The sequence below is a fragment of the Vespa crabro genome, chromosome 4 (assembly GCF_910589235.1).
Source record: "Vespa crabro chromosome 4, iyVesCrab1.2, whole genome shotgun sequence".
NCBI classification, from domain to species: Eukaryota; Metazoa; Arthropoda; class Insecta; order Hymenoptera; family Vespidae; genus Vespa; species Vespa crabro.
The window spans coordinates 6,140,593-6,168,212 of record NC_060958.1 but is presented as its reverse complement, the minus strand read 5'-3'; the positions used below and the strand labels follow the sequence as shown (position 1 = coordinate 6,168,212).

The following is a 27,620-nucleotide window of genomic DNA, read 5'->3' as shown; positions in this document are numbered from 1 at the left end:
TCTAGCAATTTAATAATTCCCATGAGTTAGCAATACTATCGTGACACGACGGGAGTACATGTAATAATATATATCACAAATAATAGCTGTATTTGGGATCTCCTTGTATATTGAAATTCACCGAGTTATTAAGCTGATAAGGCACTGTCTTCGTTCCGATGTCCTTCTCTGTCACTCGAGATCATTGTACCTCACGCTTGCTTTATTTCTAAATAAAGTGTAACGCGTGTTGGTGGAATCGCTAATTGAACATCGTCGTCGTCGTCGTAGTATCTAACATCAGCGATGTTACAAAGAAGAAATGCTGAATAAAAAGAGAAAATATTTCTTTCTCTAGGGAAATATATCTTTCGCTAAGGGAATGTCTCGTCTTCGAAATATAAAACCGTGTTTCGTTTGCTACATCAGCAATATCGTGAAAAGTGAATCGTATTTTTATCGTTTCGTATATGAGGCCTCCCAAAAATAAAATACATAAAAGACGCTATGAAAAAGAACGACACGCGGAACCGCTTAATAGCTCGCTAACGAATATATTAGAATGTATTAGAGCGTTGACCTTGAGACACTTGAATTAACTACTAGAGGTAACGATTGGCGTTACAGATTTAGCCTTGCATTTTCATTCCCACGAATAAAAAGAAAATTGCAACGTGTGCGTTGTCATTACGATATAAATTCGCAATGATAATCACGGATCGCAATTTCAATATAAAAAAAGACGTGTATATGTGTATGTATATATTTACTTATATATACATGATTATTGAGACTCGTCGAATATCTTTTAGAGAAATCTTGTATATTATATATATCTAAATGATTAATATCCAGACCGAACTGGTTAATATTAACATACCAAATTGATATCGAAATTAAATTAAATACTTTAGATTTCATATTTCAATCGATATCGTTCGTTATTTCAAAGGAATACTCCACAAATGTTTCCTTCGAATTCGTGCTGCTTTGAATTCGAGCAATTTATTTTTTTTTTCTTCTTTCTTTTTTTTCTAATCGTAATGCACCTAAGCTTTTATTACGATAAGACCGCTCGTATAGAATCTCTCAGTAGTGTAGAAGTTTAACGCTTGCGTTTAGACATGTATAAAAGACGGCTTGTTGAGAAGCTCTTTTCAACGGTTCTACGCTTCCGTTATAACTCTCAAACTCTCAGAGTGAAATGAATAAGACGTATGTATGTACATTATATTGGGCTGCCATCAGCATTCGTCTTCCTCGCGTAATTCAAGAATAGCAGTTAGAGTCTATTTACCGTTAAAAACCTTTATACGCGTTATCGAACGAACGAAAGGGAATGATATCGCAATTGCACGATTAAAAGGAAATCATGAATTATTACTATCACACCGTCGAGTAGATATATAACTCCGTTTTTTTATAGGCTCGTATTTACATATGCGCATGATCGTATTGTAACGAGATAACGGGAAGTTGAGAAGAATAAAAGAGAAAAAGAAAAAGAAATAAAAAAGAAAAAGAGAAAGACAATGTGCGAGCGAAGTTGTTACGAAACAGTAAATCTCCGACAATAATTTTGACAGTCTCTTATGTGTATACATACATACATCTTTACTTACACAACGATATTGCGTAAGAACAAATTAGAATGATTATATCTCGTAGAAATATTTCTCGTGTGTGTAAAAACTTATTTGGCACTGATCGAGTTCAAAATTTGCGGAAATTTTCGAGAAGACCGTTGAACGATATTATAGACGCGAGAAGGGCGTTATAGTAGAATATTAAATCGATATCGAGTCATGCGATCGAGATTAATTACCACGTTGCTAATTAGATTTCTCGTTCCATCTTACTCTAATTACAGTGTGGAGATAACCGCAGCAATTAGCTTCTTATGAATAAAACGATCTCTTTTTACCATTGTAATCGCAAATAAAAGATAAAGCAGTGAAATAGCTGTTCAATGTGAACATTAATTACAATTTATGAATAATCAATCAAGATTTTAATTACCTATATTTTTTGTATGTGCGTTAATTTTCGATGCGGTGTTATCGTACATAAATGTATGATACTACGATACAATATTAGAAATTAAACGTAATTGTAACCTCGACGGCGATACGTTGTTGTAGAAACCGAGGACAGTACAGTTAATTCGAAGCTGATTTAATCAATGGCATGTGTTTTCTTCGTCTTGACTATTTGCACATGTATCTCTCTCTCTTTCTTTCTCTATTCTGTCTTTCTCTCTTTTCAATCAAGGACACCCACGCTCTTCTTCTTTCTTTCTCTTTTTCTCTATCTCCCTCTATCTCTCTCTTCACGCCGTAAGTTATGCAAGTATGCTTAACCCAATTTTCGCGGACGTTTTCATTCCACAGGATAATCGCACTACGTAGCTTTGTTTTTCACTGAATTTCTCCAGCCACAGTTCTCGCGATACTTCGAATGACGTCGAAAGTGAATTTTGTCCATCCGTTTCTTTTACTCTCTTATCTATTAATTTTTTTTTACTATTTATTAATTTTATTCATTTTTCTTTTTTTTCTAACGAGTTTTATTCGTAAACGATTAGAGAGGAGAAAAACAAAATTTATTTATACAAGAAAATTAATTGCACTTTCTATCGACGACAATTGTTTCTTTTTTTATTATTATTTAAATGTAAATACGATATACATGAATAATATAAATTTTACAAATTACATATCGCAATTCTTGAAAAATATAAAAAAAATTAGAATTGATTTATAAACTATAATTTATTAATTTCATATTTTTTTGAAATCGTATTATGACATAAAATATTTTATAATTGTCATTTTAGATTCTATTGTAAAGAATTTAAGTGAAGTGAATATATATATATATTATTTCATTGGAAGGATATTAATAACACGTGACTTTCATTTTATTACCACACATGAACGTCGAAAGTTTTTTTTATTTTATGTGAAACGTTTAATGTGCGTCCATAAAATGTTGCTACGGTCTTTATATTGTATCGAACATACCTAATGTTTCGTTTATGACCATGCTGTAGGAATGATCGCATATATTATGTATGCATTCACATTAATTACAATAGATCGACGCGCGGTTAAATACTCGACAACGAATATACTCGCACACATTTCTTATTGTTATCGTCAATGCATGTGAATATTTTGTATTCTTTTCTATCGCTTAAACTCTTCGATACGAAGGTTTCGATACGAGGAAGAAATATTAATACATATTTAATATCATAAGAAAGTGTCCGCGTTACGAAGTTCGTTTCATTTCGTTTTTTTTTCTTTCTTCGACAAAAAAATAGAATCTTAATGTACCGTTAAATTTTCATTAATACAGTGAATAAAATTGTGAAGATCGAATCGAACCGGTTGAGTAATATTTTCGTGCTTACGTGCATCGATAATTCCAAAGGTTACGATTGTGTATGTTGTTCTCCATAATAGCAGCATATATTATACCACGTTCACTCACTGATGTGTTTCATTAGAGTTTAGAAAATTAATAAGATATATTCAATGAGAATTTAGAAAATTAATAAGATATATTCAATAAGAAACCACATTACAAAACATACATTATGTATCGTTTCGCATATAATCGAATCTTTCTATAAGATCATCGTCAAAAAATGGTGACGAAGGAAATCGTCGTTGACAGTCTCATAGATAGGTGCTCCTTAGTCACGCTACGTATCCTGAGAAAGTATCGTTGAAATTGGATAGAATCAAGCATACGGAGAAGGAACGCGAGCACTTCGACTTCCTCGAGTGGTTTTCATCGATTTCCGAGAATGAGTCGGTCTGCTCCTCGACGATCTGTACTATGCTGCTGCTGCTACTGCTGCTGTCTTGGCTCTCGAGTACCGCAACGCAAGCTTCTCTCGAGTAGTTTTTGTCTTCTTGTACACGTCTCACAAATCGTACGTCGTTCTTCATAATAATAAGCGAAGTCGTTTTGTAAATTATCTTCGACTTTCTCGATTCATAGGAAATACAAATGATTCTGCAAATGAAATTTCTCATTTATGTTGAATGGTTTTTTTTTTTTTTTTTTTTTTTTTTTTAACAAAATTCTCAGATTTTTACCTCTTTCGAGTTCATTAACAAATTTCAAAAAGGATAATCTGAGAAAATACTTCGTTTATGAAGAGTGCATGTACTATGATCAATCTTTTCTTCCATTTTATCAACGCACATACATACGAAAATGTCTATAGAGTTATAGATACATAGATGTTTCTAGCTATAGATGCATGCTATGCATATTTCCATATAACATTTCGTAATATATGAACAGGTGATTATGAAAGTCATATATCTCGGAGCAAGTGGTATTTTAAAAATTTTTTTATTTGCATCGAAGTATTAAATTTTTTAAGAATAAATATACTCACCTATTTTGTGTTTGTCATTATTTTATATATATATGTGTGTGTGTGTATATATATATATATATATATATATATATATATATATATATACATGACGATAAAATGATTTTTAAATAATACAAACCGAAATGTAAAAATATCTCAAAAGGAAAAATATATATACGATTTAAATCACTTTTATAATCATCGGCCCGTATAATCCAACAATATGGCAGTGACGGCGATCAACTCAAGAGTCGAGTTAACGTGTCCGGAAATAGAGCGTGCTGATTTATCAATCTTATCCGAATTTCAACAGGTGGAGATCCGTGAGGACATTCGAGAAATTGGTGAAGGAAATTTGTTACTTCCGGAGTTGGACGGAAGGGTGAAAAGTGGTCTCGACAGAGAGGAAGATTCAAAGGGAGGTTCAGACGAACGGCAAAAAGAAGAAGAAGAAGAAGAAGAAAAAGACGACGTGCAAAAAGTGTCACCACGCGTCACGCAGGGGTCGTGGGTCTATGGGGGGCACCGCCCCAGCGGCCCCCCGGCTCGAATCCAAACAGAAACTGTTATACCGAAATTCGTGCTATTCTGGCACGGGCCAGAACCACCGCCCCGGTTTCGGTGCAACCGTCCAAACGGATGAAGAGGAGTCCATCCAATATCATGAGGCAGTCCAGCCTCACGAAACTTGGTTCTATGATCAACACCGCCGTCAACAAAAGAGCTGGTGAGTTCTTCGGCTTATTTTTTTGCTTTTGTTTCGTTTCTTTTTTCTTCTTCTTCTTCTTATTATTATTATTCTTATTCTTCTTATTATTATTCTTCGTCTTATTCTTCTATTTTCTGCAATACTAATGTCAGTAAGAAGAAAAGGAAAGAAAGAAATAACAGAAAATAGCAATAACATTATTTAAATATAGATTTAAGAAAGTAAAGTAAATTATTTTATCCAGCATTGCGTCTCGTAGATCTTTCAAGTAACAAATTTTCGTTCTTTATCTTACTTCATTAGTAATATGAGTTACAACGACGTGACAGTTATAAAAAGATTTATATAAAGACAGGGAAAATATATTTCAAAGGATGCGACATATTGTTCGTTTTATAATTAGACATAAATTTGTTATGACAATTTACTTACGTAAAAGAACACTATTTCGAGCAGAATTGAAATGTTTATATTTAGCTCTCTCTCTCTCTCTCTCTCTCTTTCTCTCTCACTCTCTATTTCTCTCTCTCTCTCTTTCTCTCTCTCTCTCTTTCTCTCTCACTCTCTCACTCTCACTCACTCTTACTCTCTATTACGAAAGAGGAAAATAGAGATATGTTGATAGAGAGGAAAAGAGACGGAGGAAGTTATCCCTTAACAATGTCACGCGACGAAAACACAACGTGGCGGATGCGTTGTGTCTCTCTTCTCTCTTAGGAATATATCTCGTGATAAGTGTTCTGCATCGTAAGAAAAGATTTTATTCTGATCCCCGCATTCGAGAGAATGAACCGACGAGATAATATACGATTTAAAAAAAATGGATTATATTGGGACGTAGATAATAATAATAAGACAGACACGAGTGAGACCGAATCTGATGATGGTACTTACGAATACGAACAAGAATTTTTCGATCTAGGTATGTACATATATTACGTTTCCGTTTCTAAACAGACATCGAATACACCGGGGTCGTATCGTGATCATAATTGTCGTTTCGTGATCAAGAGAATCATGCGAATTCTCAGCAACTTGGTTATTACGTTCGATTAATTGCTTCGTTGCAGATCGATGAATTTATGTCGAGGAATTATAGACAATTTTATTCCAACAATTCGGTATATGTAAATGTGTATATTTTGTACGTTGTATATTCCGTGACATCCTTGAAAATAACCTATTGGGAACGAGAGAGAGAGAGAGGGGGGGATGTGTATCGTTGTTAAAGTGGAAGTGTTATTTCGAATTAAAATAGAAAAACTAACGAATGAAAACATATACCGATGGATCGAATTTATAACGTATATGTCGAGAGAGTAATATTTCAATATACAATATCTCCTCGCATGATGTGCTGAACTGTGTACCTCGCATTGACCTTTTTGTATTCTGATCGTTTTTCTACGAATATGAAGAAAAAGTAGAAAGAGAGAGAGATAGAGAAAGAGATAGAGAGAAAGAGAGAGAGAGAGAGAGAGAGAGAGAGAGAGAAAGAGAAAGAGAGAAAGAGAAAGAGAGAACAAGAAGTTTTTAAACAGTCGTTAACTCATCTTGACATCAATAATACGTATGTATACATTATTTACGTATAATCTAACGGAAGTTATATCAACTTGAAGAGAAAAATTAATTAACTAACAAATGCCGCGAAGATAATAATGTAAATTAGCTACAAAGTAACGCAAAAGATAATGTTGTAATATTTATTTTATCATATCGACAATTCTTGTTCCATTGATAACGATAAGCTAGAAAGAAAGATGCGAAAGTAAACGTACATACATAGTATCGGACGCGTATGTTTGTTAGGACAAATCAATTAACGAATTGACTCTAATTCGTAAAGTAATCAGTACCTTCCTTTAGACCCAACGTTTACGTACCAGTTCGAGACAGTCTCTTATACGTCGTGTTATTTTGTCGAGGCCCATTTCTGTCGAGTCTTCGTAAATTTCTATATCGCACATGTACATATGCCGTAAGGACATCAATGTGCGTTATATTATTTATTTAAATAAATCATCGATGTCGTCAATTGTATTCATTTTTAGTTGAAATTTGTATTTTTATTAGAGAAATAAAACGAGAGACGAATAATAAAAGTATTTTATAAAATATCTTTCATATTGTTCGAGATGTATCTTAAATAACGCAATTGGAAAATCTTTTGTTGAAGATCGGACAAAGCCGACAAAGGTCTCGACGCGAATGACCCTATAAGTTAAAAGTATTAGCATAAATTGACGTAAATAAAATCCATTTGACGTGGTCGAACGATGATAAAAGTGTTTTGATAGATCGGAAAGGTAGCATATGGAAAATCTTTCAAGAAATATCAAAATTGACGGCGCGTGTTAAATAGTGCTATCGGAATGAAAGTAAATGTGTGTACGCGTTAATTATATTTAAAATATATGTATATTATACGGTAAATTAGATACGCGTGATATTTCATAATGTAAAAGAGTAGAGTATATATATATATATGTTGTTATATCGGAGTTGATTAAAATAAAAATGGATAGACCGACGTATTCGGAACTACGTGCTCCAAAGAATTTTACAACTCTGATCATGGAAAAGCCATTGTTTTCTTCGTTGGAAGAGTTGCATGAAAAATTAACGGAACTCTTAGGTAATGTGTTATTGAAAATAATTCGACGAGAAGAAATGAAAATATTAAATTTTCATTATTGTTTCTTCGTTAAATTCGCATTTCATATGAAATTTTTTTTATTACATTGTCAATCAAAATCGTCGAGTCAAACTCATGTATGAAAGATTTACTTGGTTTGAATCTGCAAATAATAAACGCGAGACGTTATTTCACATTATAATAAGAAAGTGAGAGCAGAACGCTTAAGTGGCAGTTAACTAACACGCCCAGTATGAATTTGTTAGCCTGTAATACACTTATGCTTGTTTGCTTGTTCCCTAATATATATATATACTTACTTACGCATTCGAGTAATACGATATTCGAAAAGAATGGAAGATAAACGATGAAATGGTATTTGCGAGCGAGGAGGACTTTCGACGTATCCGACAACGAGCATTGTTCGCGAGTTTACTAATGCAATGCAGAGTTGAGAACGTCATATTAACGTAATGTAGAGATGTTTAAAGAGAGAGAGAGAAAGAAAGAGAGAGAGAGAGAGAGAGATAGAGAGAGAGAGAGAGAGAGAGAGAGAGAGAGAGAGAGATTTATAGTGCAACAGTACAGCATCATCGCGTAGTATGCGTACAACACGCATTATATATACCACTTTTAATAACTAACATAATAAGATCGATTATGAAATATATCTTCTAACGGAGGAATAGAATAGTACATATTGTTTCTCATTCTCAACGCATTGCACTTACATTATAAAACGATTGACGAGGCAAAAACGTATTCGATAATTCTCTCGCTCCTACGTATTATTTGTTGAATCGATCTTTTAATTTTGCAATAATCTACAAATAAAACAAAAAAAAATCGAGTTAATACTCACGTATACGAGTAACGAATATTTTTCTATTCCAATGTTGTTCAAAATAAATTGCCTCCATTCTCAGTGGAATTCTTAGAATCGTACTCATTTTATTATCACGATTAAGCAAAGCACGTTTCGTGTACTACTCAATTGTACCCACATAGAATTAAAATGCGTTATATCGTACTAGTATACGATAGGCGAATTTTCGTCTTTAATACTTACATACCGACCAATTGTCTCCGTTCCTTTTCGTATTTTAGATTTTTGTTACAATCTATATCTTAGGAATAAATTCGACGCGTTGTTCGTTTTAATTTTCGAATGATAATTAAAATAATAAATAATAAAAAAAAAGTAATAAAGACGGTAACGTTCGATATTAAATAAATAATAATAATTTTCGATATTATAAGTAATATTCGAGAGAAAGAGAGAGAGAGAGAGAGAGAGAGAGAAACGATGTGAATTTTGTAAAAAAAATAAATTCGAATATCGCGCGTAAACGATGCCGGAAGATTCGTGCAGGGTCGGTGATCTTCGGGTATAGTCGCGGGCGCGAGGCAGCGTCGCTTCTTGTACGCACTAACATGGCGGATCCCGTGAAAGCAACTGAACCTGGTTGCACGGTGTGTGCGTGACGTCACGGCAGGGAGTTGTGTCGCGCGGTTATGCGTTCTTGAGTATCTCCTCCGCCATTGAAAGAAAGTATTTCGCGTACGGTTCGGCGGCTATCTTGCTCTCTTTCACGGTGTATGACGAGCGGCATGCGAAGAAGCGCGTTGGATATATGACGTAGGAGAGGGCGTACGTAAAGGAGGACCGTATTCGAGAAGTCCCGTGGCCGTGGCTGGCGCGCGTGTGTCTTCAATTTCGTGAAAGAATTTAATACAAAGCCATCTCGACGGACCGCACAACACGTCCTCTCTTATTTTTACGAAACCGGCTGTAACGACGGTGGTAGTTAAGTCTCCGGTGGCGGCAGGAGAGCGCGCGCGCGCGCGCGTCCGTGTGACTGCGCGTGAGAAGAAGATATATTATATACGCGTTGAATCTTCGTACCGTGGTGTGCCGTGCCGTGTCGTGTCGTGTCGTGTGTGCTCCTGGTATGCTCGCAAGCTCGCTACCGATAATCCTTTAGCAAAGCAAGCTTTGTAATATTACGCGTGGGATAAAAAAAAAAGAAATAAAACGTACCGTTGTTTTCTCTCAGTCGGAGAGTATTTTCTACTCTTTACAAAAAGAAAGAAAAAAAGAAAAAAAAAAAAAAGAAAAAAGCTTTTTAACGCGCGTTGCATCTCGCCGCGCGTGTGTGTGTATGCGAGATGGCCGGTAAGTAAGCGGCACACGCAGCTCTCTCTCCCTCGTATTCTCTTGTCCGCGTTGCGTTTGCTCATATGTATCTCTCTAATTAGAGAGAGGTAGAGATAGAGATAGAGATAGAGAGAGAGAGAGAGAGAGAGAGAGAGAGATAGATAGAAAGATAGAGAGAGACAGGTTACTCACCACGAGTACTCTTATGTATATATATATGTGTATGTGAAAATATATATATACACACACACACACACACGTCTCTAGTACGCGTGTCTCTATCTATACGCGTGCCTTACGGAGCAAGAAAAGAGAAAATAAAAAAGTGATAGAAAGAGAGAGAGAGAGAGAGAGAAAAAGGAGTAGAGAGCCATCGAGACAGCGTGATTATTCTTCTTCTGCGTCTCTCTTGGCTCCTCGAGTTTCTTCGTCGCGTTCCTTACGTACATTTGTCGCGTTCCTCTTTGTGCAACCGTTTCACCGTGCCGCACCGTACCGCGGCAGGGTGAACCTTGACCTAGTTATCTCGTGGGGTTCACGGGTATATATCTGCAGCAGCGCTACGTGCAACCGGGGGCTTACCTTCCGCCATTTATCTCTTTCTCTTTTCTCTATCTTCCTCGATTTCTTCGCATATTCTCTCGAATAATATTATCTCGCACGCGCCCACCGCACGCCGCGCGCTCGCGATTCTACGCTCTCCTCGTGCGTCGCGCGAGGCCAGATGCGCTTGTCGCCGGTAGCGACCGCGACGGCGACGGCGACGGCGACAACGGTGGCGACGGCGAAGCCGGTAGCGGCCTAGAAGCATGATGGATTACGCCGAAACTTCAAGTAGGATCGCTTTTACCTTTCCTCTGTGTTCGATTTTGTCGTTTAACTCACGCGTGACCTTACACATACTCTCTTTCTTCCTCTTTCTCTCTTGCTTCTCTCTCTCTCTCTCTCTCTCTCTCTCTCTCTATATATATATATATATATATATATATATATATATATATATATCATTCTTATTCCTTTTCCTATTCTTGTTTTCTGTCTCTCTTACGCTATCTTGTCTCGTCTTCTTATATTCTGCTACTACACTATCACTTTTCTATCTCTTCTACTCCAATGTTATCGTTACGTCTTCCGTGTTCTCATAGTGATCAAATAACAGCCATGTCGCGGAGTTTTATGAAACATTCTTTTGTTTTTATTTTCTTTATTTTTTATTTTTTTATTTTTTAATTTTTTTTTCTTCTTTATCGGCACCCTGTGTCGCGTCGTTGGTGTTAATTCGTCGCAAACATTTCCATCTCGTCGCAATTGTTTTTAATGTTTCTAACCTCCTTTTGAGCTTACAATTCTTCATGGTGTTTAACTCTCGATTATGCGCCAATGTATGAATCTATGAAATTCTTCACAAAGATAATTGTGTGTGTGTGTGTATGTGTGTGTGTATTGGTTGAGTAAGGAAACTTCATTTATACATGTGCACTTATTATTTATATCAGGATGTTTAACATATAAGGATGAACATTTAGGGATTCTTGTTGTTCAGGATTTAATAAAGATTCGTCTTTATGTTACAGGCAATGGTGACATTCAGTGGTGTTTTTCGCAAGTGAAAGGGACTTTGGAAGACGACGTTACCGAAGGCAAGCATTTATTAAGAGGGTTTTATAAAGGGGATTACTTTAATTACTTTCCATTAGAAGAACAATATGCTATTACCATATGATAATATGAAAAAGCTTCAAAATTATAAGTTATATAATAATCCTTGCATTGTTTTCTTTCCTTTAATTATGTACTTATTATTACTTATTGATATTTCAGCTGATATAATATCGTGTGTTGAATTTAATCACGATGGTGACCTTCTTGCAACTGGGGATAAGGGCGGACGAGTTGTTATTTTTCAAAGGGATCCTATTGTAAGTATTAACGAATATCCTGGGAATGTATTATAAACCCAACTTATTCTCTACCTGTTTCATTGAATAAGAAAGTATGTCGATTAATAAGAAATTATATACCATGTTCGCGAACATGATAATATGGTTCTCACTCGTGTGAGACTTGTATATACATTTAGTATTTAGGATACTAATAACTGATATGTGCAAACTGTTACTACGTTTGCAGACAGTACAGTCATTACCAAGAAGTCAGTATGAGTAGCCATGATTTGAGGTAGAGCTTATGTAACTTCGGACAATCTTGTATAGGTGATCCTTTATTGAGCTATAATAGCTTTTCACTGACTCTATTAAAGGTAACACCATGTTCGCTTAAAAGATACTATTGGTAAAGTGGTTGTATTGAAGTTAGTTTATTCAATTAGGTGATTAATCATTTAAGGAAGACATTGTGACCATTAATTTTTAGTGCAAATTTATAATTGGTACTGATGCATCATCATTGCGCTTTGATTATAGAAAATATTTAGAAAAATATTTCTTTATACAGAGTAAAAACAGTATACCACGGAGAGGTGAATATAATGTATACAGCACTTTCCAAAGCCATGAGCCTGAATTTGATTACCTGAAATCATTAGAAATAGAGGAAAAAATTAATAAAATTAGGTGGTTAAAAAGAAAAAACCCTGCACATTTTTTACTTTCCACGAATGATAAGACAATAAAATTGTGGAAAGTTAGTGAAAGGGATAAAAGAGTGGAAGGATATAATACGAAAGAAGAGAATGGTGCGATCCGGGACCCTGCCTGTATAACTGCCTTGAGGGTGAGTTTAATAAATGCAATAGAAAGAGAAATTCATTTAAAACCATTGAAAATTGTAAGTAAACAATGCATATTTTTATTATTTAGGTGCCAACTATAAAACCAATGGAATTAATGGTAGAGGCATCACCAAGGAGAATATTTGCAAATGCGCACACTTACCATATAAACAGTATAAGTGTAAACAGTGATCAAGAAACGTACCTCAGTGCAGATGATCTTAGAATTAATTTGTGGCATCTTGAAATTACTGATCAGAGTTTTAGTATCCTTTTTTAATCGATAATCATATGTGTTTCTTATGTAATTAACATATATAATATTTGTGTTGGAAAATCTATAAAGTTTCCTTAATGATAATATACAGATATAGTAGATATAAAGCCTACTAACATGGAAGAATTGACAGAAGTCATAACAGCTGCAGAATTTCATCCTGTAGAGTGTAATGTCTTGGTTTATAGTAGTAGCAAAGGGACCATCAGACTTTGCGATATGAGATCTGCTGCTCTTTGTGATCATCATAGTAAACTTTTTGAAGAACCAGAAGATCCGACCAATAAGAGTTTTTTCTCAGAGATAATCTCAAGTATAAGTGATGTTAAGCTCAGTAATTCTGGTAGATACATGATTAGTAGGGACTACCTCAGTGTTAAAGTGTGGGATCTACAAATGGAAACAAAACCCATTGAATGCTATCCTGTAAGTAACAGATGCTTTGATAGAATAATTTTTTTCTCAATACCCTTTTTTATGAGAATGTAATTATTTAATGCATTTTATTAATGTTCATATGGATAATTTTAGGTACATGAATATTTAAGATCAAAATTATGTTCACTTTATGAAAATGATTGCATCTTCGACAAATTTGAGTGCTGTTGGAGTGGTAATGATTGTGCCATTATGACAGGCTCATATAATAATTTCTTTAGAGTATTTGATCGTAATACCAAACGTGATTTAACTTTGGAAGCAGCACGTGACATTGCCAAACCAAAAACTCTTCTGAAGCCTCGTAAGGTTGGTTTGCGTTTTTTACAAATTTATATTGTCAAATGATAATTGTATAAAACTTATTTACCTTCTCATATGATAGGTGTGCACTGGTGGTAAACGTAAAAAGGATGAGATTAGTGTCGATTGTCTGGATTTCAACAAAAAAATATTACATACTGCGTGGCATCCATCTGAGAATGTTGTAGCAGTTGCAGCCACAAATAATCTTTTCTTATTCCAAGACAAACTCTAGCACATCTGCATGCAAGTATGCTGCAAATACATATTTAATAAAATTTTAAATAAAGAAGATAACCTATCTGTACAGCAATTTAAAATATAAAATATTAGTTAATTTATTTTATTACAGATAATACAACGGTATATATTGACGTGAGCGAGGCACGTTGAATTAAATAGGCACGGTGAAATAATAGGTGTCTGAATTACACTGACGAAAGTCGACTATTTGCATGTCAATGGTCGACTGACAGAAAAGTGGTGTACATAGCGCCGTCCACACAGCTCACACGTTCATATAAGTTATATATACACCTACATGCAGAGATTTGCACCTGATACCTTGCCACGCGCATACATGTACATAAATGCATGTAAGTTAAGACACATGCATAAAAGCTCCCAAAACTCTTAAGTTGACTAGTTCAAATAAGTTTGCACATGGAGTTACTCTCAATTGATAAAGTGAATCGTCTAATCAATTATTTGACAATTGTAATGACGATTACTACAAAGTTTTCTTACACCAAACGTGCAGCTGAATTTTTAGCTTATTTGTGCTATTACAGTAATTGCGCTACTACACTATGCAGAGACGGTCAGTGAAAATATCTAATTCGCTCATATATTATATAAAAAGTGTTTTAACGTAACGTCTTACGATCAGTTATAAAAATAATACTATCAATGAAAGACAGTGGATATATAACCGATGTTTCGGCAGGAGCTGATTATATAGCACAGGCAATTTGGCTTTATTTATCCACTTGATTATCAAATTGGGTTTTAAAAAAAAAGAAAAAAGAAAATGAATCACTATCACGTGTGCCAATGAGATTTAATCGTTTACTTTCATATTCATGAATATTTTATGAAGATCATTATATAATTAATAATAGTAATAATTATAAAACATGATAGCTCAGTATATAAAGATCATGTTTCTTTACTTTTCTTCTTTCTCGCTTTTTTTTTTCTTTTTTTTTTTCTTTTCTTTTTTTTTCTTTTCTTTTCTTTTCTTTTTTTCATAGAAAATTTACTACTAAATCTTCGTAATAAATTGTTTTGAATATTTATTAGTAAACTCTGTTTAGTGTGCATCTAGCTGAATGAATAACATCAGTTACCAATACCGGAACAAACAAATCTTATATATAGGCCTACACACATTTTCCTATTTTTATTTTCATAATAAAACTATTGTTACGGATATTTCCTATATTGCATTAGCTAATAATAGGATCAAGGAATATATGGCACAAATTTCTGCTTCAAAGAATTCGGATAAAAAATAAAATCTTAAAACGTAAAAACTGTTATAAATGATAAGAAAAGTAAGAAGCAATGTTATGGTACAGCAATAACAAAAAAGAAAACATTCATTTATATGGAATTATTTGTGTAAAAGATAAAATAGGAACTGAGGCATAATTACGAAAAGAATATGGATTTTCTAATATTACTCTTATTAATTATTTATTGAAACGTATATGCATATAAACAGTGAATACATTGCAGTTGTCGATGGTAAGCTGGACTTGCAGACTCTACATGAAGTATGTAATAATAACTTAACTAATAACTTACACGAGTAACGTAAATTTCGAATAAGTACCTATCAAGGGTTTAACTCAGTTTGAGTATGGCTAAAGAGCCAAGCTCTTCGTATCTATGTTGTATTTAGTATTTATACTATCCTTTAAATATTGTGTAGTAGAACTATAAAACCTAAAAGAGACAGAATATAATAAGTTTTATCTTAGGCAAAAGATTCAATTGATGATTGCACTAATTTTGAAATACAAAGCAGGCTTCTTTTAAACAACACCTTCATATATATTTTTTTATATAGTTAGTATATCTCAGCATATACTTATGCAGTCTGGATTTTGCTATGCATATACATTGGGGTGCTCCAAATGTTCTTAAGGCTGTCAATTTTATTTAGTTTTATTTTTCATTTTATAGCGTCTTTCGTAAAAGATAATTTAAAAAATCAACATCATTTTGTTCAATTTTCCTTACATTTATAATAATCTTCTCATCTTTTTAATCTATTTTGTTTTGTTAATGTCTATTACTTTACCGTCAATTTTCTTATCTGTTTTTGCTTAAATAATGGTTCATAAGTGCCTTGAAGCGCATTAAGAGTGCTCGATTATTAAAACAGGAATTCTAAAGTATTAAATTCTTACAGGTGTTTTTAATACGGATTATAATATAAACAATTTCATAACACATGCTACTTCAGGATACAAAGATTTTGGTAATGGAACAGAGAGAATAAAAAGCACTCAAAAATGTATAAAGCACCAGACTAATGTATATTCACGATTAATGATTTTCCATATCAAAAAAAAAAAACAAAAAAAAAACAAAAACAAAAAAAAAACAAAAAAAAAGAAAAAGAAGAAAGAAAAAAACACATTAGGAACTACCTTTACTTAGGAAATTATTTCCTTCGATAAAGAATAAATATTTTCCACATCAACAAACGATTCTTTAACGTTACATGTGAAAAAAAGCAAAAGAAAGCAACACGAGAGAAAGAGAGAAAAAGAGAACTGTTACATATTCTATTAATTATAAGTAACAATAATAGATTGACATTAATTAATTTAAAATCGCACACATTAAAAGTCTTTTAACTAGAATATTTTTTCAAAATTAATGATTCGGAATGATGCAATTAAGTTTGTTTATTAATTAGGATAAACATTTTGTTTTCAACTCATGGAATAATTAACGCATTATTATGCTTCCTGTAATGCAGTTTAAAATTAACAGGCTGCAAACCTTTCTCCATAGTCTTTATTATTAAAAAAAATTTGGAAAATAAGCTTTATAGGAGAAAGACAAAAAATATTTCAATAATAAAAGATCATCTCTCTCTCTTTTTCAAAAATTGAGAATTAGTATAAAGAAAATGATACACAAATATATCACTTTGCAACTTGATATATATCAGCATAATAAAATAGTTAAAAAAAAAATAAATAAATAAAAAAAAAGCTTGAGCAGTTTTAATAATATTGACTGCACTGCATGAATCATGATAATTGCAATATCGTATAAGAGATGTGCATAGAATTTTTGCGAACTTTGAGACTTTGCTCAACGTATAAAAAATTTGTATTATTTATACATCACGTCAGTTTATATATCGAAAATCTATGAAATCTATGTTTGTGTAATGTGTAATTGAAAAATTATCTTATGTAAAAGCAGACCTACTACGTTTAGGAAAGTCGTTCCTTGATGTTAAATATCCATGAAGAGAGACAAGAAAAGATCAAAAAATGAGAATGTATAAGAAAGAAATAATGAAAAAAAAAAAGAAAACAAAAAATAAAAAAAGGTAAAGGTATTATGAAAGATCGATGATCATATACCTTTTTACCTTGTCTAAGGTACATATATTATATAAATACGTATATATATATTAAGAAAATTCATATTTCGTCTTTATGTTACAGTCATCAAAATCGTAACATTACTTTTTAGTACGTAACAACAACATCATTATTATTATCGTTATCATCGTCATCATCATCATCATCATCATCATCATCCCCAACTCATCCTATTAATCCATAGTAGTAATATTACTATTATCTTTTCGTTATTTGTTTCCGTCTTTGTTTTTTGTTAACTGCTATGCAGGTTTAGTCATGGTAATAACGATGATCTGATATCTTGCTTCATTAGATTATAAATGATTTAACTATGTGATTGATTGGTTGTTAGGATTAAAAAAAATGAATCGAATAATGCGATGATGAGAGAGAGAGAGAGAGAGAGAGAGAGAGAGAGAGAGAGAGAGAGAGAGAGAGAGAGAGAGAGAGAGGGAAGGTGTTAGGGAGATAGGGAGAGGAAGAAAGATAAATAATGCAAAAGATCAATCTTAGGACATACATACATACATAATCCGTGAAAATGCAATGGAAAAAAAAAGGAGTCGATTAATGGACGGAGAGAAAATTAAAATTATTTTCGTCTTTATTAAAATCGTTCAGCGAATGATTCTAAAATCGGCGAGGTGGTTGGTTAAAGAGTTAATAAGGAAAACAAAAGAAAGAAAGAAAAAAAGTTTATATTATAAAAGCAATACGATAATAACTTATCTTCTCGAAAACTATCATCCCACCCCCTACTCCAACCTCCACTCTCACTCCTATTCACGGGTAGGAGAAGACACGCCGTAACAATTCTTTCTAATTCTGTTAGATTGCTCGAAATGCCTTACGACTGTCGCTATATCCGTACACATCCGGACTATAAATCTAATTCAAATGAAAAAGAAAAAGAAAAAAAAAAGAAAAGAAAAAAAAAAGAAGAAAAAAGAAACACTGAATATTAAAACGAGATTTAGAACTTTGGCTCTCGCAGGACCTGTCTCGTGTGATAATAATAAATGTCATTGTATCAATTAGCTAAAGCTCTATTTTTATTAACGAGACCACGTACGTATAATCCAGAAGTTAGGATTTTTATAGCTCGCAACTTAAGTGTAGTGTCTTTACTCTTGTATTTGTGCGCGCGCGCGCGCGCGCATGTATGCGGAACGACATGATATAGAAAGAAAAAAAACACATACTACACGCGTATACACGAAATATCCATTTTTGTGTGCGTATTATATATTATTATTCCGCTGAAATGATCTGGATAATTTTATCATCGCATTTAAGAGATCGTTGCGATATTATTATATTCTTGAGGCAAAGAAAGGAAAAAAAAAGAAAAACGAACGATAGAACATAGTGACTGTGCGTACGGCGAACGATACCTAAAAAGACACATACATACGTACATCCTCTTCGCATTTGCACCGAACGATTTAAGTCCTAAGCTATCATAATACATATATAACGAGAAAGAAACAATATAAGAATTTTTGTACAAGGTTTTACGCTATTATTACGTTCTCTCTGTGCTTTCTGCGCTCTTGATTATTTCGCGTATAATTTTCGTTTGTAATGTTTTTCTTTTTTTTTTTCTTTTTTTTTTTTCTTTTTTTTTTACAAAATGGTCACTCTCTTTCGTTCGTTTATATATCATTTTATTTTAATTTTTTAATTTTTTTTCTAAATTCCTAATCGTATGATATATGATGAACGATGCGAAAGAGAGAGAGAGAGAGAGAGAGAGAGAGAGAGAGAGAGAGAGAAAAGGTATAGAGAAATTAGGGCGAAAGAGAAGAAAGAAGGGAAGAAAACTATTTTAGTTTAACTTAGCAGCGAATTGTGCCTCGAGTGACTTATTAGTTGACTTTTCTGCGATCACGAATATTTTTCTGAGCATCCCGATCTCTTGTAACATTCCTCGGTTCTTGTAGATAACGTATATATTAAAATGCAGACAGGAAGACTTTACAAGACTGCTAAGAGAGAGAGAAAGAGAGAGACCCGACGAAACGGAGTTATTAGACAGGTGATCGGTGTTAGGTTGTCAGTTAGAACGAGACGCTAAACAAGAGAATCGCAATTATATGCTCTCGTAAAGCATTATGAGTAAACGAACTATTACTCTCTGCTGATAATATAAATAAATAAATAAATAAATAAATGAATAAAGAAATAAAGGAAAAAAGAAGAAAAAAATAACAAAAAAAGACACTTGTATTATAAACATAGCAAATAATGTTATTAATAGAAAATGTACGAGGAGGCGCGTTACATCTTGGATCGATATTTCATTGTTGAAAAGTTAAAACAACAATGATGGAATATGATTATTGTGTATGTGCTGAACGATGAAAAAATGACCGCAATAGATAGAAAGATTTCAATGAGTGGTGGTATGAACTATTATTAACTGTATATGATGAACGTTTGCGTAATCGCATGTCTGTGAAAAATAACGAAAGAGCGTTTTGAAATCGAGAATAATTTATTTATTCAGTTTACGTCGAACACCCCTCTCGATCGTTTAATTTTACAATCGAGTATCACGCGAGTATTCTATTAGAATTCTTCTTTAAAAGTGACGACGGATATGGATCGAACTATTTTTTCTTAATATATATATTAAATTAAATATACATATGATTTAATTAAGAATTAATATTTAAATATCGAATTAACCACTTTAAGAAGAAGGTGGTATCGTGAAAAGTGATGAAATTTATTCCAAATTAATAAACAAATTCACGTTTTCGTTAACTTAAATTTGTTTCACGATTTAATTTTTTTTATTCTTTATTTTTTTTTTTTTTTTAAATAAATCAGTTCAATCCATTTTACCATCTGAAACTTTTAGAAAGAATTTATATAGAATAATTAATAACGCGATCGTTGCCATGTTCTTAGGATCGATCGATCGATCCTTTGAAAAAAAAAAAAAAATATACGAGATATCGTATGAACAATCGATATGAGAGATTATGCCGCGTATATTCTTAAGACGCAACACCAAGAACATTTTAAAAATCGTGAGAACGACGTCTTTACCACGTAATAAATTTTCAATTATTGCGGGTGACGAAAGTGGACGTATGCTTCCAAATATAATTATTATTTTATAATTCTATGATATCCAGCGCTCCCCCCTCCCTTCCTACTACTACCCCATTCCCCCCACTACACTTCTCCTTTCCCCACTATGGCCGCGCTGCTTTATATTCTTTCACAGCCATCGTACTTATTATCGTCACAATACGTTATAATATAGCGCGCGAACAATAAAAGTACGTATTAAAAACTATTCGATGAAACTGTGAATTTGAATAATAAAATTATCAATAATAAGAAGTAACACAATTCGTCGTTTGTATTAATAAGGTCCGTTGAATTTTTCAATGATTTAAGTTATTTAAAAAAAAAAAAAAAAAAAAAAAAAAAAAAAGTAACACACAACAATACATTAGAGTGGAGGTATTTCGAGATAAAATTTATGCGATGGATTACGTCATTCCATCTTTTTTTTTTTAATTTCTTTTTATTCGTATTTTCATCGTACATTATTTTATCTATTTTTGGAGAAACATATTGTGGCGGATTAGATTGGGTGAGTTAAACTAAATGTTCACGATAATGAAAACTCGTTCCAACAAAATTATTTTATATTGAATATCGCAAATTTAATACGTGTTTTTTTTTCGATGATTTTTAGAATATAATTATGATTAACTGATACGAACTTTATTATTTATTACGGAAACGTCTTCCAAAAGATATATTTACTAAGTACTTAATACTAAAAATGATTATTTGCACAATGCAAGTAACTATTTATAAATATTTATATTCCAGATGTCGCGTCGGGAATTGGCGACGTTGACCATTATACAAGATCCTATTACTAAGGATATATAATTATAACTTTCGAAATTATAATTTCGAATAATATTTCTTAAATATTATTCTTTCTTATTAATAGAATTAATTCATATGATCTTATCAATAAATTAAAATCAAGAATATGCTAGTGCGTATACAAAACGTTTGTTCTTAAAATTGTTTATCCCTTGATTTTATAATAGTTTACACCAGCAATGAAAATGGATATAATTCTAATTAAAGCATTAAATGCCTATAATGCACTTTCTTTATTTCCATAATTAACTTGAATTTCATGATATTTTTCAAGATTCCAATGAGTCAAAGATATGCTAAATTCGTTAATAATAAATCAGATATAGAGTCGAGCGCATTACATTTACATTTTTCTTAAGTACTGTTTTATAATTATGAAAAATTAATTAAACTAGTAGTATTAAACTACGAGATAATTCGTAATTAACATCCTAAGTAAAACTGACAAAAATTAACGTATCGTAACCAAAATTTTTTCCAAATATGCCTGAAATACCGTTTTTTTTAAATATGTACGCATGTTATTAATGTTTAATCATTCTGATATATTCCAACTTATCTTTATATCACCTACCGGAAATAAAATCAATTAAAATTTTAAATTCGAAATCGTTGCATTTGGCTAATATATACGAATACGAATATTTCTTAAGTGAAAAATATTAATTCAATTTTCTTCTGCATTCTGATGAGTAAGTACATCTTCATTTTAGGGTAGAATGGCCGTCTTATAATAACAAGAAAAATTTTAAATAAGTTTATTTTTATAAGTATCAATTTATGTAAAGTATATTTGTTGTTCGCCATTTTGTTGTTAATAGCATTTTAATACCATTTTAATATATCTCCCCATAAGATATTTGCAGGCTAAGTAAGATATTCGCTTGGGTGAACATGGTTAGGACTAAGCTCAGACATTATTTAGTTAATAAAAACATGACTGGACGTATTTAACAGGAAATTACTGAATATACTACTGTATATTCAATAATAAACAGTCATCTCTATCCATTCAAATGCATAACCATATAATAGTTTATTAATAAATGTATATTCTGCAAAAAATAAATTTAAGATTTTTTATTATCAAATATTTTTGGTATTACGAAGAAACACGACTCTTTCATCATTGAATAGTATTGTTTCATTGTTCTCGATTTAGCATTCAAAATTCGAATTTGCAATCGTATTATTACGCAAATAAACATGAGTCTAAAAATAAAATGGTAAATACGTTCTTTTTATTTTTTTCTACACGGTTTTTCAAACAGATTTTATACATGTTCTGACGGATTTAATCTTCAAGGAGCTCAAAGCGTTAAAACTTTTTGGAACACAATTAAAATATACACAATATATATTTTTTCTCTTTAACTCTTCATACAAATGATGTGAGAAATGCATTGCTCAAATTTGGTTATAGTCGCAAATATAGAAATAAAATTTATATACTAACTGTTAGATATTACATTAAATTTATTATATATTAATATAAATTTATATTATCGTGTAAGAGATGTCCTTATTTTAAGTGATCTGAGATGATTACATCTACAGTCTACAGCATAAATTCATTACTGTCGATGCATATCTATGATACGAAACTTCTAAAAAAAAAATAGTACATATGTACATTCTAAAAAAAATGTAAATTTCAGATTTTCAATTATCAGATATTTAAAGTATTGTAATGAAACTTGATCATTTCGTCACATTGAATAATATCAACGTATTTCCAGAACAAAATAAAAGACAAGGATCGGAGTTCAAGGATTAAGGTAAGATATTTTTTTATTTTTTTTTATTTAAATAAGCTTAACGTGAATTTGGAAAATTACATAATAGCTTAAAATGAGTTTCTTAGAAGGAGATATAGCGTTATTATGAAAAAGAGTTTATCGTGGACAATTTCAATAATTACGAACTTACGATTAGTTTCGCTACAAATTTCTATCATTCTATTTAACGTGGAAAAATATCATGAGTGCATATAAGGAGACAAAAGAATCATATAGATTCTTCAAATATGCTAATCCAGAAACAGGAAGTTGTTATTTCCGGATTTGCTGGTAAATTTCCGGAATCCAATAATGTAAAGGAACTGAAAGATAATCTTTTTAACAGCAAAGATTGTATTATCGATGACGATCGTCGTTGGAAACAAGGTTTCGATTATATAATACCTACACGATCTATTTTATTTTACGGAGTAAGCTAACTAGCGTTATATTTTTCTATTGCTATCTATCATAGATCACCCTGAAATTCCAGAGCGAACTGGCAAAGTTAACAATATTCAAAAATTTGATGCGTCATTTTTTGTTGTATATTTTGAACAAGCCAATTCGATGGATTCTATAGGTAATATGTTGCTTAAACATGCTTACGAAGCTTTCGTAGATGTTGGAATTAATCCAAATGACATACATGGAACGAGGACAGGTGTATTTATAAGTTTATGTTTCTCCGAATCCGAGAAAATTTGGCTCTATGAAAAATTTGAGGTAAGCGAAACGATCAAATTAATCAAATGAGAGATTATCTATTATTTATGCGAGAGAATAAGACGAATGATACGTCTAATTAATTGTAAGCAAATGGCTTTGATATCACGGTTTATAGCAGAGATTTGTTGGCCAACAGAATTTTATTATGATTAGGTGTAACTGGACCATCATATATTACTGATTCTGTGTTTAGTTCAAGCATTTATGTGATGGAACACGCTTATAAGGCTAACGTAGAGGACAATGCGATTACGCAATCGTCGGTGGATCAAATCTTTGCCTATATCCAAGCGTGTCCTTGCACTTTAGCCGTTTAGATATTGATTATGTCACCTTGCTTAAAGAATTTTTTTTTCATCGAATTATAATGATAATATCAGACTATTATTCAATCTCTAATCTCTCTAATAGGGGCGTTGGTACAAAATGGTCGTAGGAGATTTTTAAACGAAAATGCAGCTAGTTACGCGCGTAGTGAAACGACTTCGTTAGATGGTGAATACATAAGCATTAATTCTTTCGGAATAAGGTGTGCTAATGCTCACGTTTTACTTAAATCAAATCCGAAAACGAAGATCAATGAAGGATTACCAAGTGACGATTTGCTTAGACTTGTAGCTATTTCTGGATGCACCAAAGAAGCAGTAGTAACTATATTAAATGATGTAAGTAAAACGAATCAATTTTCTTTTTAATAGAAGAAATATAGATATACTATTTGTTCGAATCATGTAAATGCAATTTCAATATTTTTTCCATAGATCGATAATCGATCGGTAGATATTAAATTTATTCATTTTCTTCATGATGTTCACCTTAAAGGAATATCAAATCATTTATATCGAGAATACACAATAACTAATCTTAAATCATCTAACAGAAAAATAAGGGAGATAAAAAATTATTCTGATACGAAGAAGCCAATATGGTTCGTCTTTTCTGGAATGGAGTTGCAATGTTTTGAAATGGATATAAAAATTTTTATTGTAATGTTTCTTCGTATACATTAAAATCAATAAAAATAATGACTATTATAATAATTAAAAGTAATTGAATATAATTTGAAATTTACTAAGTCAAGCTTTGATGAGATTCCCTATATTTGCCAAAGCAATAGAGAAATATGATATCTTGTTAAAACCGCATGGACTCAATATTTATGAGATTTTAACTGAAAATGATAATAGAATGTTTGATAATATCTTATACTTGTTCGTCAGAACTGTTGCAGTTTGGATAATGTTGAAAAACTTTTAACTATTTAGGATAACATATTTAGATGGAAACATTCACACGACTGGTTCGTAACATCTTACAAAAGGCAAGAAAAAATTGTTTTTGGAGAAAGAATGATTGTAATATCAATTATCAATGTAGATTTCGAGTACATAAGCGGTTACATAGTTAATGACAAGAATGGTTATCAACGCATGAGAATCAAAATATGGGAATCATACGGAGTAAATATTACGATCCTTGTCGGTCTCGATTCGACTAAACCAGAAGAATGCAAGCTTATTGTAAAAACAGCGATATATAAAGGATCCTTGAATGCTATACTCAATCTCGCAGTTTCTTTGAGAGACAGTATTTGTAAAAATCAAATGTTGAAAACTTTTGAAGAACCTTTCAAAGCAAAAGCTTGGTCCACGAAATGTTTAGAAAAGGTGACTAGAAAACTTTGTCCAGATCTACAACATTTCGTGGTCTTTTCTTCAGTCTTGTATGGGAAAGGAAATCCCGGCCAAACAAACTACGGTATGGCTAATTAGATCATGGAAAGAATATGCGAAAAAAGAGTAGAAGAAAGTTTACCTGTATTAGCTATTCAATGGGGTGCAATTAGAGACTTTGGTTTTATCACGGACACGCAGAATAAGCAACTTAATATTATCGGTGGTACTCTACAACGAACAATAACATCATGTTTAAGAGAACTCAATCGATTTTTACTACAGGTTAAACCTATAGTAACTTGTATGCTAGTTGCTAATAAACAAGCAAATAGCGACGATGTGAATAATGTTGTTGATATTGTCTTAAACATTATGGGTACATTTCGTCTAAATTATATTCTTATTTTGTTATTATTATTATTATTATTAATCATTATTATTTAACTTAACAACTTGGTAATATACACGTTTTAACTATCTTTATTTGCTTAAAAGTACGAATTTCTGATTGCAGATATTAAAGATTTAAAGACTGTCTGTCACCATACTTCCTTGGCTGGATTTAGAATGGATTCTATGACGGCTGTAGAAATAAGACGTTAGAGCATGAATATGAAATATATCTCACACCATAAGATATTCGAAGCTTAAACTTCGCCAAACTCATGGAAATGAATAATCAATTGATATATAATAATAATCATAATAAAAGTGCTATAAAAAAATATTAACTGATACAAAAATGTTGACGCAACTATTCGATGAAGTACCTTCCTCCGAAATAACTATTCCGCTTAAAACTAATCTAGAGGAAGGTCGGAACGAAGTATTCTTTATTCCAGAAATTTAAGGATATGATAGCGTTTTTGAAAAATTAGAATAAAAAATTAAGTCGTCCGCAACTTGTTTTCAACTGGCTACAAATTATGAATTTACAAACTATAGAGGAGATGGCCATCTCCTGATGGCCAATTCATTACTATCGATATATTTTTGTATTAAAAAAAAAAAAAGATATTTAATTAAACCTAATATTATTAAATCTTACGCATTGACATATTATGTAACTTTATATATTATAGCATATATTAGAAAAACTTAAAGATCGAAGAAATTTCACGTTAGTGGGATATTCGTTTGGATCGCTTATAACATTGAACTGACACGTATATTAGAATCCAAAAGATTTAAAGGCCAGCTAATTTTGATAGATGGTGCTCCTCAGCAAATAAAATCATTTATAAACCAATACATGCATTTATCATGAAAGGAAAAACTAGAAAGCAATATTTTGCTTGGCATCATGAATGCATTTACACCTAGTAACAGTGAACGGATACGATATTTCCTTCTTTCTATTTTTTGTAAGTGTCATACTACTTTTCAAATATTATTTCGCAGATTGTAATTGAATTAAAAAAATGTAAAACGTCGAATGAGAAAATAAATACATTCTTTAATGTGAAATCTTCTGAACATAGGCAGTTACATATGAAAAAAATTCATAAAAGCATTATTCTCTCATATTATGTGAGATTGCAAGCGGCTATGAAATATAATTCAGAACCGATACCATATATAAGAACATCAATCACATTATTTAAACCGAAGTTATTGCCTATATGACACATCGCGTACGATTATGGGCTATAAGAGTTAAATAGTAAACATTCATATATATGGATCATGAAAATAACACTTATTTATTATAAAAATACTTTATTATAATAAATAAATAACACTTATTTATTATAAAAATTATAAAAATTTTTAGATAACTGAAGACAGAATAAAAGTACATGTTGATGGCGATCGATGTTAGAAAATATGAAAATTGCAATGGCAATTAATGATGAACCATTTGAGGATTGTTGCAGAATTTAAAGATAATCTAATGAAAGAAAACTAATAAGAATAAAATTAATAAAATTAATATCCCGAGGATAGATGATTTATATGTGATAAATTATGATTGCATACAAGTTGCTGAAATCTTAACCTTATCTAACAAATTTATTTTAATATTAAAATAAAAATAAAAAACTTAAAATGTAAAATATTGAGTTTTTTGAAATAAAAATTTAAAGGTAGGCACTTTTAAACTTTATGCGACTTATGGGATATCATAAATAATTATTGTCTCTAAATCTAAAACGTCGTAATTTTTTCTTGCGGTTATAGTAGCAGATGTTTTTCTACGGAAGTCCATAATAGATACTAATTTTATTTATTTTTATTATTTACTAATAGATGTCTGAAGATAGAAA

The 27,620-nt window shown here is 31.9% G+C and overlaps 2 protein-coding genes across 11 annotated transcripts in view; both read left to right on the top strand.

Moving 5' to 3' along the window:
- The window catches only part of LOC124423547 (protein phosphatase PP2A 55 kDa regulatory subunit), a 40,009-nt gene extending 22,727 nt beyond the window's left edge, over positions 1-17,282 (top strand). For 3 of the 8 annotated variants that reach the window (XM_046961370.1, XM_046961369.1, XM_046961371.1), the window contains 9 exons: positions 4,692-5,105; positions 11,458-11,523; positions 11,705-11,802; positions 12,338-12,616; positions 12,703-12,880; positions 12,983-13,317; positions 13,423-13,638; positions 13,715-13,882; positions 13,985-17,282. In XM_046961370.1, coding sequence (XP_046817326.1) covers positions 5,018-5,105; positions 11,458-11,523; positions 11,705-11,802; positions 12,338-12,616; positions 12,703-12,880; positions 12,983-13,317; positions 13,423-13,638; positions 13,715-13,867 — 1,413 coding nt within the window. In that variant the 5' untranslated portion in view covers positions 4,692-5,017 and the 3' untranslated portion in view covers positions 13,868-13,882; positions 13,985-17,282. Of the gene's footprint in view, positions 1-4,691; positions 5,106-5,656; positions 6,010-7,302; positions 7,726-9,172; positions 9,902-10,093; positions 10,718-11,240; positions 11,266-11,457; positions 11,524-11,704; positions 11,803-12,337; positions 12,617-12,702; positions 12,881-12,982; positions 13,318-13,422; positions 13,639-13,714; positions 13,883-13,984 lie in introns of those variants that run through there. The other 5 variants (XM_046961367.1, XM_046961368.1, XM_046961374.1 and 2 more) reach the window with 5 other exon arrangements.
- Positions 17,283-17,740: 458 nt separating this feature from the next.
- On the top strand, positions 17,741-27,286 carry LOC124423544 (fatty acid synthase-like). 3 transcript variants are annotated; one of them, XM_046961364.1, is made up of 3 exons: positions 17,741-23,335; positions 23,424-23,674; positions 25,868-27,286. In XM_046961364.1, exons 1-3 carry the CDS (start codon positions 23,197-23,199, stop codon positions 25,880-25,882), a joined length of 405 nt encoding a protein of 134 aa, XP_046817320.1. In that variant the 5' UTR covers positions 17,741-23,196; the 3' UTR covers positions 25,883-27,286. The 3 variants fall into 3 exon arrangements, with proteins under 3 accessions (XP_046817320.1, XP_046817319.1, XP_046817321.1); XM_046961363.1 differs by lacking the exons at positions 17,741-23,335; positions 23,424-23,674 and adding exons at positions 24,140-24,342; positions 24,439-25,435; XM_046961365.1 differs by lacking the exons at positions 17,741-23,335; positions 23,424-23,674 and adding exons at positions 24,140-24,342; positions 24,439-25,729.
- The last annotated feature ends 334 nt before the right edge of the window (positions 27,287-27,620 follow it).

Bases quoted from the DNA above. Each gene is read 5' to 3' on its own strand.
- LOC124423544 (XM_046961363.1), top strand. From the start codon at position 25,027: ATGATTGTAATATCAATTATCAATGTAGATTTCGAGTACATAAGCGGT. The intron at 25,436-25,867 runs GTATGGCTAATT...TTCTGATTGCAG, and splicing joins TCCCGGCCAAACAAACTACG to ATATTAAAGATTTAAAGACT.